Source organism: Protomyctophum parallelum (genome assembly GCF_964188405.1).
Source record: "Protomyctophum parallelum genome assembly, chromosome: 21".
Lineage (NCBI taxonomy): Eukaryota > Metazoa > Chordata > Actinopteri > Myctophiformes > Myctophidae > Protomyctophum > Protomyctophum parallelum.
Genome location: NC_139713.1, coordinates 15156071 through 15169329, shown reverse-complemented (window position 1 = coordinate 15169329; position 13259 = coordinate 15156071). Strand labels below are relative to the sequence as shown.

Here is a 13259-nt window from a genome sequence, read left to right as displayed (position 1 = left end):
TTTTTGGGGGTCCTTGACATGAAAATGTTTGAGAACGACTGACATAGAAACATATAGGTTTTTCAGGAAACTGTCTTAGAAGACATTTTGTAGAATCGAGTTCAGGTCGAATTGGGTTAAAATAGGTTTACTATTTTAGTATTACCCTCTGCACCAGTGGTTGTGGTCCATGAGGGGGTTCCAGGTGGTCCCCGGCTAAATGACGGAGAGTTGGTAACCAAATGGACCCTGGTAGACTCTTGAGAGGAGTGTAAAATGAATCCATGCCCACCTGTTTACCTAAACCAGTGGTTTTCAACCAGTGGTGCGGGGACCGCCAGTGGTCCTTGAGAGGGTTTCCAGGTGGTCCCCAGATGATGTTGGTAACCAAATGGACCTTTATAGATCTGTAAAAATGAAACCAAATGGACCCGTAACATTTGGTTTCATTTTACGCTCTCAGGAGTTACATGATTGTTAAACATCTGCATTACTTAAGACATGCAGATGTCTACTCAAGGCCTGTGGTCACTCCTAATGGTACCAACATCAATACAGCATGGAATTGTGGACAAAATCCTGTCCAGGGTCCTATCCAACGACAACAACAAAATATTCATATAAATACTAAATACTAAAATAAATACTCGCCGTCTTTGGTCTGCGAGGCTAAATGTCATCAAATGGTATCGGTTCAACTTCTGTCCTGCATTCAATTTCCTCGCTCTCTGTTCTTTCTTTCCTGTTTTCCTTTCAGCATACTATCTGTGACCAAATTTGGCTGAGGGACTGTTTTTGTCATGTCATATGAAAGCAGGGAATCATAGCTTCAAATTGACATATTGGTTGTTCAGTTTGAGTTCAGTTTTGGAGATATGGCTCATAGAATAATGTCTTGCAGAGAAACAGCGAGTTGAGAAAACAGGCTTGAAAGGTTCACTTCTGTGGTCTCTAACATTACACCTAGCTACATTTATTTCATATTTACATGTCGATTTCATTATTATTATTATTATTATTAACTCATTTTGGGGGGATTTCTTTTTTTTCCTCCTCTGGTGAAAAGCTGGATTTTGCGCGATGGCAGGCTCCCAGTCAAATCTGGTCACATCTATTAAATCAGAAATGCCTCGCAAATCTTCAAAACCAGTCAGTTGTTTCACGCACTTCTGCACAACACAAAACACATAATGAATCATTAACAGTGCTGGGGAAGCTATAAGTAACGCTGAAAGTCTAATTTGCAAACTACTAAACATCACATTACTTTACACAGAGCCAGAGTTGATGTTGAGTTGAACCACAGCAACATTACATAATAGTTAGCTTAAACAAAGTAAATAGAACATTTAAACTACGCGGAGGTTTAGGAGGTATAGAGCTGCCGACTTGGAATTGGAAGGTTCCTCGTTGGACCCCTGGTTTGTCCTCATGGTCTGACTGCATGTCCACGTGTCCTTGAGCAAGACACTGAACCCCTCACTCTTCCAGATGAGCAAGTTGGTTGATTTGTGAATGGTTGAATGTGAAATACCTCTTAAAGCGAACAAAGGGAGTCTAACAACGCGCCTCAAGCGTGAAATGGCTGATCCGGTGCTTCACAGGTACAGGGACATCATGAGTTGCATAAGGAGAAGAGACTGGAGCAGTGACTCTGATGAAGACTGCAAGGTCGAAACGTCAGTCGTTCTTCCTGTATACTTTAGCACCTAATAAAAGGCTCTAAATGTCCGCGCTGCACCTTGTAAAGCGCTTTGGATGGTCCAGTTACTTACACTAGTACTGTGTATAATATATAAATAAAGAAGAAGAATGTCTTTGATGTAATACTTATGTGTACTAAGACTATACAAAACCCAAATCCTATGACTGAAACTAACTCGACTCAGCTGTGGGAGAATCAGAATATTTTTGCTGGGGAAAAACAACACACAAAGAAAGAACGTCCTTGCAACAAAACATTCTTCTACTTGCACACTAGCCCATAACAATGGACTACTAAACAATGGAAAACTTGCCAGGGCAAAATTTCCTATTTGCATGACACATGGAATTGATATGGCCTTGACGAAACTGGAGTTCCTTGTCAATGCTGACGAGCAGAAGTGGTCATGTGTCTGCTACAGGGAGAGTCAGGGGAGTTCCAGACCCCCAGGAACGAGCCCATGCAGGGGGCCGAGCCGGTTACTGTACTACAGTACAGTAACCGGCACGGCCCCCTGCATGGGCACACCCGAAAGCATCATATATACAGTTAATACGTGGGTGCGTGTTTGTGTGTGTGCTAGGTTGCGCACAGGTGGTGAAAAACAACCATGCTGTTTTCGTGCTCATACCCACCCAGCCAGCCACCCACACACATAGCTCCGTAAGGGAGTGGTTACAACACAAAAAAAAACTAAAAACATAATAGTCTGCATAGTAAACTAGTGTCTATTATGGAACAACGGTGACACGAAGGGACAGAGGGAGAGGGTGGTGGGAGTCTGAAGAGGTGCGTCTCAGTGGAGAGACAGAGTGAAAGCATACTGTACAGTAGGAAAATGGTTCTAGCATAGGCAGGCAGGCAGGTAGGCATACAGTAGGCTGACAGGAAATGGGGGCGAGAGATGGGTGGGGGGGGGGGGGGGGGGGGTGGGTGACATGCAGTAAAGGCCGTGGGGATCGGGAGTCGAACCCGCGGCACACTGCCAGACTTGGACAATACCGGCCAAGGTGCCTGGACCGCTGAGCCAGGTGCTAGGTGGCACAAAACCCTAATCCACTGGCTTCTCTTTGCAACCTATACTGAACTTGTTTTATAATCTTTTAACCCATTTTGGGGCGGGAACCCCTTTTGGTGTTTTAAGCATTACGTTATACTTTAGCTATTGAAAAATAGCAGATCTACAAGCTCATAGCGCGGTTCCATGACGTGAAAATGTTTGAGAACGACTTTCAGAAAACTGTCATGATTTATAAGACGAGGTCAGGTCTATAAATGGGTTAATTTGAACTCAACTCACCTCAGTGCTTGGAGCATGCATGGGTCTGCTCTTGTTGTAATGATTTGGTGCCTATGATAACTATTGTCTGCCTTTTTAATATAATGTATTTATGTACTGTGTATGGATGTATTTCCTGAATGCGACCGGAGTCTATAAAAATTCGAAAGCCACTTGTCATTATGGTTCATTGTCCTTGTCATGTCTTTGTATATTCAATCTTTTTATTCATAATAGTGTTGTGCCTGAGCTGTTTTTCTTTTCTTTTGTTTGTTATTATGTTCTTGTTGTGTAATGTCTGTTTGTAAAAAAACAATAAATATACTTTATATAAAAAAACAAAAAAAACTCACCTCAGCGCTATGGAGGTCCCGTTGACGGACGCGGCCGAACTGGGCCTGTGGGCGTAGCCGTGGACGTAGCTCCCCGACGACCGCGCGTAGCGCTCGTCCCCGCAGCACAGGATCACCAGGAAGGCCCGGCGGAAGGCCCGGTTGAGGAAGGCGTAGAGGAACGGGTTGAGCCCCGAGTTGATGTAGCCCAGCCACAGCCACGCCGTCCACAGCTGCCACGGCACCGAGTAGCGCACGAAGGGGTCCACGACGTTGGTGACGAAGAACGGCGCCCAGCACAGGCAGAAGCACCCCATGATGACGGCCAGCGTCTTCGCCGCCTTGGTCTCCACGCGCATGCGGCTGTTGTTCATCGCCGGGGCGGGCTCCGCCGACGAGGAGAAGGAGGAGGGGGAGGAGGAGGAGGAGGGGAACGCCGCCGCCGCCGCCGCCGTCATCCGGAGCTGGTGGTTCTCTGAGTGGTCGGAGGACGCCGACGACGAGGACCTCGCCGTGTTGGCGTTGAACAGAGCCGTGCTGGTGATGGAGGCGGAGCCGGCGCGCTGGAGGTTCCCGATCTGGCGCGCGTGCGTCATGGCGGTGACGTAGATGCGCTGGTAGGCCAGGAGCATGAGGGCCAGGGGGATGTAGAAGGCCACGGCGGAGCAGATCAGAGCGTAGGGCCGGTTGACAATGAACACGCAGTAGGTGTCGTTGGACGCGCCCACCAAGGCGCGCCGCTCTTCGATCTGTGGGAAGAGACACGACGACTATGTCATTCAAACCAGTATACATCCTATACTATGGGGGGTGCACGGTTATGAAATCGTGACCGACCTCCGATTATTTGCAGGATCATATCTGCCGATACCGATTCTGACCGATTACCGATATTATACAGAGGACAAACAAGCCTAGGCCCTATAGAGCGTCGCAGTCCCGGCCCCTTTCATGACGACGCCAGGCCCAGGAAATAGTTTCCAATGCATTTTTCCCATAGACATTTCAAAACGTATTCATTTAAAGACGTTTACGCCGCGGACAAAGCCAACTCTTGTCGTGACAAATCATGACAACAAACAAAGAAGAAAAAAAAGTGTTGTAACCAAGGGGCCAGTGAGGCACTCCAACGTTGAAGCACTATGGGCCCTAGTGGTAAGAGGAAGGACTGCAGGCGGACGGTCGCGGACCCGTGGATTCATGACGAGGAAACCCCGTGCAGCTGGGCTTTAACATTGAGCGCTCGGTTGCACTTCCGCATTTGGGCACAAAAATTTGGTGCCCAAATGCTGAATCGGCGAAAAAAGGCGGAAATAGACGGTCCTTCCGGGTGCTTCAAAACGACACTGAGCAACTTCCACTGACATGAATAGCGCGGAGGGGGGGGGGGGAGCTTCGCGCCAGATCAGTCTCTTTCCTTTTAATACTCTATGGTTGTAACCTGCCGTTTTCTTCTTCTTTCTAATTATTTGTTCAGCCCAATTTTTTTTGTTTATTGTCGTGATTTGTCACAACTCCAGTTGGCTTTGTCCGCGGCGTAAACGTCTTTAAATAAATACTTTCTGAAAAGTCTATGAGGAAAATGAACGGGGAATAATTTTCCGGGTCCCTCGAGGGGGCGGGACTGCGACGCTCTATATAATAGGGATGCACACGCAGATCCGACGGACCAATGATCCGACGGATCCGCATGTCCGAACAGCGGTGGAACATGCATGACTTGCATTATAAATAAATCCATTTTTCAAAAAGTACACAAAAAAATAATGCAGCTTGCAAGCCCAGACACAAGTTTAAGTTGAGGTAACCTTTGATGTACGGATCCCCCCCTTTTTTCAAGAATTTAACTTAAGCTCTGCGGTGCTGTTTGAGCACATCATACTGGTCGGATCCCCAGCTATCCCCAAAAATCAGAAAAATCCTCTAAAGCTACCGAATGACTCACTATGTCCTCGATGCCAATCATGTTCCAGCTTTGCATTATGGGTAGGAAGGAGATGAACGTGGGGATGAGCCAGCAGCCTCCCAGCATCACGGCGACTCTCACCGGCGTCATCTTGTGACTGTAAACCAGCGGCTGGCAACAGATGGCATAGTACCTGAAATAACATAACACATACAGTAGGGGAGGATGGGGGAAGATGAACCGTCGGGTAAGTTGAACCACCCCCTGTATCTTTAAAACTACACACATGAGTTGTCATGTGACCTCAAAATCAGGACACACCAACCATTTCAACCTGACTGTGAAGATGAGAGACACATGGACAAAGTACATTTATACACGAAAAAGTGATTTTTGCTGGTCACAGTAAAAAAAAAAACTTATATATCATGCATGTTGGTGATATACCAATGTATAAAACCCATGTGAAACATTTAGCTAAACATTAGCCTGGAGCATTAAGCTAGCCATGTTTTGTCAAAAAGTGGCCATGGGGCAAGTTGAACCAATTCCTTGGGGTAAATTGAGCCAATTTTCTTAATGTGAATCACCATTCATATTTTTGTATTAAGTATTTGCTACTCAAATTATACTGAATGATCTTTAATTTGGATGTTTGCAAATGTTTGCAAATTTGCTTTATTGTATTAACAATATTGCAAATATTATAAGGTTCTGAATAACAAACTTTATTTAATTGTCTTTATATTGTTTAAATAATAAATAAACAGATAAATAAGACTATTTGCAAAAGGGAAAACTGTTATTAAATTATTTTCAATACATTATCTGTTCAAGTTTAAGCTCTTTACATTAAAATATCATGTGGTTCAATTTTGGATCAACTTACCCCTTACCTGGGGCAAATTGAGCCACATGACCAGTTTTTTTGAAAAGGTCATATTTTCATGGCCCTTTGTCATAGCTGCTTACTCATCATTTCAATTGATAGAGGACATCCTGAACTATGTGTAGATCATTAGATTTGACTGCCATCTCATTTTGCCTTGCTTCCAGGACAACTTAAGTAAAAAGTGGTTCATCTTCCCCCATCCTCCCCGTGGGCATAGTAGTACCTGGAATAAACGTATATAAAAACAATATCATATGGCACACAGAAGCACATGGATTGTAGCACAAACAGATGGCACAGGGCCAGGATTACCCTGAGAACAGATACTAAACATTCTTCCACATCCTGACAAGTTTTCTGAAAAAGCCATGTTTCCATGTCAGTCGTTCTTCCGATTTTTCAAAAATAGCAGACCTACAAGCTCGTAGCGCGCCACTCGGTGGCGCGCTATGAGCTTGTAGATCTGCTATTTTTCAATAGCTAAAGCATAGCACAATGCTAACACCAAAACGGGTTCCCGCCCCAAAATGGGTTGACACACGAAGATGGCGTGGCGTAGCTGGAATAGAGCTCAGCCACTGAAGGAAAAGCTATCCAGACGATAACCGATCTCATTGCATTGTGTCGCAAAGGGAGGCTTCATTCCGGAGAAGTGGATCAGCGACGGCCGTGGTGTTTTGCAGTCCATCGTATAGCAGAGCAAAAGGGCAAAGGATCTAAAGGAGTTGGATCTGGACAGAGACAAACTTCCGATGGAAAGGGCTCGGGGCCTACTATGGTGTGTGGAGACGGACTCTTTCAGATTCAAGTTAGAGTTGAAGCGACAGTCTCTCGCCAGGCGTGGCATGCTGTCCACTGCCAGCTCAGTATATGATCCTCTAGGTTTCCTGGCACCAGTCACGTTGCGTGCAAAAAATAATGCAGCAGGAACTCTGTAGAAGAGGATGTGGGTGGGATGACGACCTACCACAGGATATCCTACTGTACATCAATGGAAAGGATGGTCGGAGGAGTTGGAAGTAGGTGCATCAAGCCAGTGGCCTTTTGGAAAGGTCAGACATGCCCAACTACAAACATTTCGCCCTCCCAGTATTTGAATGTGCTGACGTATTTCTGCGGTCAAAGCCATTTGCCCTTCCGGTTTCGATCCTCCCTCACCATGCCCGTGAACTTGACGCTTATGTAAACAACAGCGCCACCCCAAGGTTACATAAATGTGTTTGACATTGGCGGTCGTTTGGCCCTTGCAGGGGGCATGCGCGTGCTATCATCATCATACCCGGAAGTTATGTTGGAACGCCTACTGAGTGGCAAAAAATTACTTTCTGGCCTTGACAGCCCATACATCCAACAGAAAAGTCCTATTTGATTGCATTGAATTACTTTAATCAACAATAAATTAACTTTGTCACTGACTTTGCCACTCGATCTGTCATTCATTTTATGCATGCGCATACCCTCTATAACATGGTACCCATAGTAGCACAAACAGTTGGCAAAATAACCAGTATCTTGATTAACACAAACAGATGGCATGGTGCCTGGAATAATAATAATTAAACAAAAGTAACAGACAGGCATAAATAAAAAGATGTACACATATTTCTGTCATTATAAAGTATCTTGACGTAGTGCAGGGCTTGCAGACTAGTGTCCGTTGTTACACTTCATCACATCATATTTCACACATGAAATACTTCTTCTCTTTGTTGACGTACGTATAGTTTAAAGGGGGGTTGAGCGTAGCGGAGTGGTTCATGCCTCTGCCTGAAGACCAAAAGGCCTATAATAAGCGTACGTAGGAAACTATGGGATATCTACTCGCAAGTCGCAACCCATAAAGAATGGGTCCCCCGACCCCGTGTTTGGGAACCTGTGGGCTAGAGAGACCAGTGTTCTCTGAAAAAGATTGCATTTGATCCTCATCCGCATCTACCTCATGTCAGGCTTTGTCAGTTACATGGAAGTAGCTAATGTCTACTATACCAAGACCCACCTTAATGTGTGGGCGGAAAAACCCGCACTGCCTGTCGCTGCTGCATGCGAGAGCATGAGCCTGGTACGAAATCATCAAGCACACACAACACGTCTCACTCATGACTGATCTCATGACTGATCTGGTACACGTTGAATGCATCTTCCACAGAGCTTTTCTTGGCATGTATAGAGGGCATGCGCGTGACATCATCATCGTACCTGGAAGTTATGCGGGAACGCCCACTGAGTGGCAAAAATACCCGACTTTCTGGCCTTGACAGCCCCATTCATCCAAACAGAAAAGTCCTGTCTGATTGCATTAAGCAATGTTAAACTCACCAACGTTGCAGCTGAACGAAAAGCTGGAATTATCCTCTTTCTATCTGCAAAAGTTTTTGCTTCATGAAAATCCACCATAGAAACGTTATGAGCTATACTTTCTGTCAAGAAATGCCCCGCATTTGATTATTTTTCCAAGTGTCAGAGTTTGGAAGTGCTTGTTTTCAATATAACAGAACATTTTGCTGCCTCCTGCATTATGTGACATTTATAGAAACAGGTGGCACGCAGGGCGTTTGAGTGATTTCCAACGAGCTTCCAAACTCCAACACATCAATGTTTTGCCACTCAGTCTAGATGAGGGGGGCGTGTCCTAATGGGAAAATCATGCATGTGCATACTCTCTACACACACACACACACACACACACACACACACACACACACACACACACACACACACACACACACACACACACACACACACACACACACACACACACACACACACACACACACACACACACACACACACACACACACACACACACACACACACACACACACACACACACGCTCGCACCGTTCACCTTACCCACTTCTATACACACCTGTCCAAGGCAATACAGCAGAGGTGTAATATGGAGCATGTTGTTAACAGGACATCCAAAGATGTTCGGACCAGGCAGAAGATGTGTCCATAGTACCACTGACCTGTGGCCAACTCGATGGCTGCAAAGGGCATTACAACCAGCGCCACGAGCAGGTCAGCGAATGCTAGAGACACAATGAAATAGTTGGTCTTCTTTTTTCTGCAGAGAAGAGAAGAGAAGAGGAGAGGGGAGGGGAGGGGAGGGGAGGGGAGAGGAGAGAAAAAATACGGAGAAAATTAAATTCAGCTGGTTAGATTACTGTTATTGTAAAACAAGAGATGCATTCAAAGTACTGTTATTGGGAGAGAGTGGTACACATTACACTCATTACATCTTATATTGTGACAATCACAACAAAGTCAGTAGTACTGTGGCACAGTTTAAGATAGGCAACATCTTAACTGAATGCATTTTGTTGAAGCTGTGTCTATTTACCATTGAACTGTCCCCTATAACTGAATTTAACTGTCCTGCCAAATCAATCTTAATGTACTTTAAGGACAGTCCTGTGATCATGGGGCAGAGGATTGATGATTTATTTTGTGTTATCATAACCAGACCGACCGCCTTAGAAAGATCCTGATATTACATCATCACTGTCTGAAGATAAACTGTTGGCCCATGAAGCAAGTGTTGCCCAGCACCCTCAATGCCCAGAGGCACTGGACATTGAGATTGATGTGTCTGGGAGGATGCTTTGGTGGGTATTAAATCATGCCCTGTTATAGCCTGGTTAATAAACCAGACCGAATCAGCCGTTGGCAAAAAAAAATTGCCTACCGGCGGATTTCGGTCTGGAGAGGCTCAATTGTACGCCCATTTTCTACACACGAGAACGTGTGCGCCCAATAGGGACACGGTATGCAATATGGGCGGGCTTTGGTACAGTGACGTTCAATGCTTGAGACCTTTGACTGACAGTAGCTCTGACCAATTGCGTCAAAGAGAAAATGTTTCCCTGGAAATGAAATCCAAGCTGAGCCTCCCCAGACTAATATCCCGCGGATCCGTGCGATATTAGTCTGGTTTATTAACCAGGCTAGCCCTGTTAATGCCAGATTTCAACTCAGCTGTTCCAACACAAGGTACAGTACGCTGCAGACTACACTGCTCAAAGGTTCAACTGCATATAGACTCTTTCCTGATTTGTCACCAATGTGCAGCAAATGTTAGGGTGCCGATTGTACTTTAACCCACCTCTTCTGGATTTGACGTCTTATACTCCAAATAGTACTATACTGTGTTTGACATTAACATCTGACACCTAGCCCAGAAACTGCTTTGCTTGGACAATTCAATGCATGGTCTTGGAAGATTTTGTTTGGCTTTTTGCCCTTTATTGATAGCTACAAGTGACGATAGACAGGAAAGAGGGGGAGAGAGAGAAGGGGAGACACATGCAGCAAAGGGTCGTCATGAGCGGGACCCCGAAAACGCGACGCGCTGCCAGGCCAGAGACCCACATGTGGCACGCGCCTGGACCACCAGGCCAGCGGGGCGCCCATGGACTCGGAAGATTTGACGAAACAAAATCTCATCACATCGGAACGAGAGGTGTCCAAAACGCAGGCATGGCCGTCGCTGTGGTCAGAATCGTTGTAGCCTAATCAGGGGGGCAGTCAGACAGATATTTTGTGAAGCCACAAGGAAATCGGGATTTCCTGAAAGTTCATATAATGGCCTGTTTGGCGCTGTCATTGGGCCCAAAAAAACCCATAGCCCCATAGAAGTCCATGTATCTGGGCCCAACTTCACCTAGACTGTATTACCTTAATAAACATGGTCATGAATACTTTTTGCTTCCAGTCACTAGTTATAGTCTCATTTCTAATGTCATAATATTCTTTTTGGAAAATGATGGTCCCATTTATAAAGTCTCGCATGTTCTGAGGGGCGTGGCTACCGTTACAGTCTATGATCGGGATTCCCCACCCACTCGAGTCAAAATAAAAACCAACTTAGAAGAAGGGGGGAAGTCCCGCCTCGTTGTCTGGGCCAGCCAATGGGCCTGCAGCTGGGCCCAAACGGATCTAGAAAGATGGCGACTTACAATCCAAGGACTGACAGGCTTCATTTTACGTTCATGTTAGACCCGGGGAACGCTTTGTCCATATTTTTTATGTCCATATTATGAGCCTAATATAAGGTCTCATGTCCAACAGACATCTGTGATATATCTTCACATGGTCATCCTCAGTTAGGTTATTATATAAAGCATGCCGATGCCAGTGCGCTACGTGCACAAATGGATATAGGGTCGATGTGGACGGAACTAATGAGACGGAATGTGCCAAGAATGGCACGAGGAGGCTATGGATTCATGAGTCACACAACATTCTTACGTTATCAGAGGTAGGCTATTTGAGAATATTTATCAGCTGCAGGACAATCTTCTCTCTTTCCCTCCTTCCTCAAGAGCTCTCCAAAATGTGCGAGGAGTGTAGAGACATTGGTTGCACGCCTGCTGCTATAGATGCTCACTTTTCAGTTGTTTTCAAACCACTTATGTGTCAGTTAGTTAGGTTTATTATATAATTGGTCCGACCTCCCGTTGTGCCAAAATGACCAACCCTATCTCTAACCCTAAACCTAAACATGCCCGCAAGCACGGGAGCAGCGCATGTTCGACAACCAGCAGCGCATGTCCGACAACCAGCAGCGCATGTTCGACAACCAGCAGCGCATGCAGTTCGACAACCTTTCCGCATGTTCGGACTAACGGGACTTCGGATCTTTGACTTCAATCAATGCCAGTGCGTTACGCGAGTCGATGCAGATAACTACAGAGACAGAATGACTTATGTGTGACCTATGTGTGACCTATGTGTGACTTATGTGTCGAGATGTTTTATACACTTATAAATATTTACCTATATTACAAAACTACAAAATACAAATACAATGTCAGTAAGACATTAGCTCGGGAAAAGGTTTTTACATGCAGAAAATAATATCAATGTGTAAATACTAAATAGTTGATATTTTCTGCAGTTTCACAACTTTCATTTGGCAGTTTCTATTTTTGTACAATCAATTTGGAGATATACTCTCTAGCTTTGCCATGGGGCTTTTCGACCACATTTGAGTGGTTCTCAATACTCGGAATATCGTGCTGGAATGAATGTCAAGCCATTGGTTCCACTTCCAGCCATCTGTAAACCTAGCTTTAGTCATGGCCTGTTTGTGCTGCAGATTGCCCTGGTGTTTCCCCATTGCTCACATTTATTCTCAAATGAATGGGTGCATGTGAGTGCATGTAAATGGACTGCATATTTACTGTATATGAACACACTGTACTGTACACATGCACACACACACGCGCGCACATACACACAGGCACACATACATGTACACCGTCCTGCACACACAAACACACAACGTTGCATTATATCTACAGTGAGCTTTGTTGCCTTGGTCTGCAAAAATATTTTTCTAATTTTGTATTTACTTCGCTGTCATTTGTCACTACTCTTTGTCACTTTGCCCCTTAGCCAGGATCGATATGTAATCAGGGCCCATTGCACATATGAATCTACTTAGGATCAGCAACAACACTATGGTCAAGGTTTCTTACCACCATTGGACTTTCCATTTTTGCAGACAAGGAGACGTCACTTTTCTTTTCTTCTTTTTTAATTATCCCATGATGTTGCGACACATTTCTTTCACCCAGTGTCAATTATCTAATGTAATATCCCAGCGGGATTCGAACCCTGCAGGACCTTCTAGCTGTGAGGCGACAGCACTGCCGACTGTGCCCCCGTGCAACAACTAGAACATAACATAGAATCACAAGAGCTAGACAGGCAAAGTCTGTGACTGTGACACTGGTCACACTGCGTTGCCCAAAGCTGTGACATGAGGACTTTCATTCATCTTGAGAAGAAATGACAGAAGCCTGTAGTGTCATACATAATCCATAATTATGATGTATTGCAGTTAGCTGTCAACCCTTTCTGGATCAGGGCCACCTTGAACCTCTCGCGGACCACCCATCTGACCAGTCTATCGGCTGCCATGTTGAATGGTCAGATGGGTGGCCATTTTCAGAGCATTTCATGTCATGGCTATTTATATATTTATTTGTGTATATATGTTGTATATATATTTATACATTATTATTTGAAACAGGGCTTACAGTAAGTGGTTAATTCAAAATATATTTTTGTAAGTTTCGGTCCCAAGAGTCCCTTCCTAGAAATGTAGTGGAGACAAAAGTACAATATTTCCATTTTCTTTTATAAATGTGAAAGTCATC

General features: G+C 44.9%; 1 protein-coding gene across 1 annotated transcript in view; it reads right to left on the bottom strand.

Annotated features, from left to right (window-relative positions):
* The window catches only part of LOC310879084 (5-hydroxytryptamine receptor 4), a gene marked incomplete at its 3' end in the record, with an annotated part of 37912 nt that overhangs the window by 16499 nt on the left and 8154 nt on the right, over positions 1 to 13259 (bottom strand). Inside the window, exons 3-5 of the mRNA XM_083793518.1 lie at positions 8960 to 9160; positions 5241 to 5394; positions 3317 to 4044 (exon numbers count right to left, since the gene is read on the bottom strand). Coding sequence (XP_083649644.1) covers positions 3317 to 4044; positions 5241 to 5394; positions 8960 to 9160 — 1083 coding nt within the window. The remainder of the gene's footprint in view (positions 1 to 3316; positions 4045 to 5240; positions 5395 to 8959; positions 9161 to 13259) is intronic.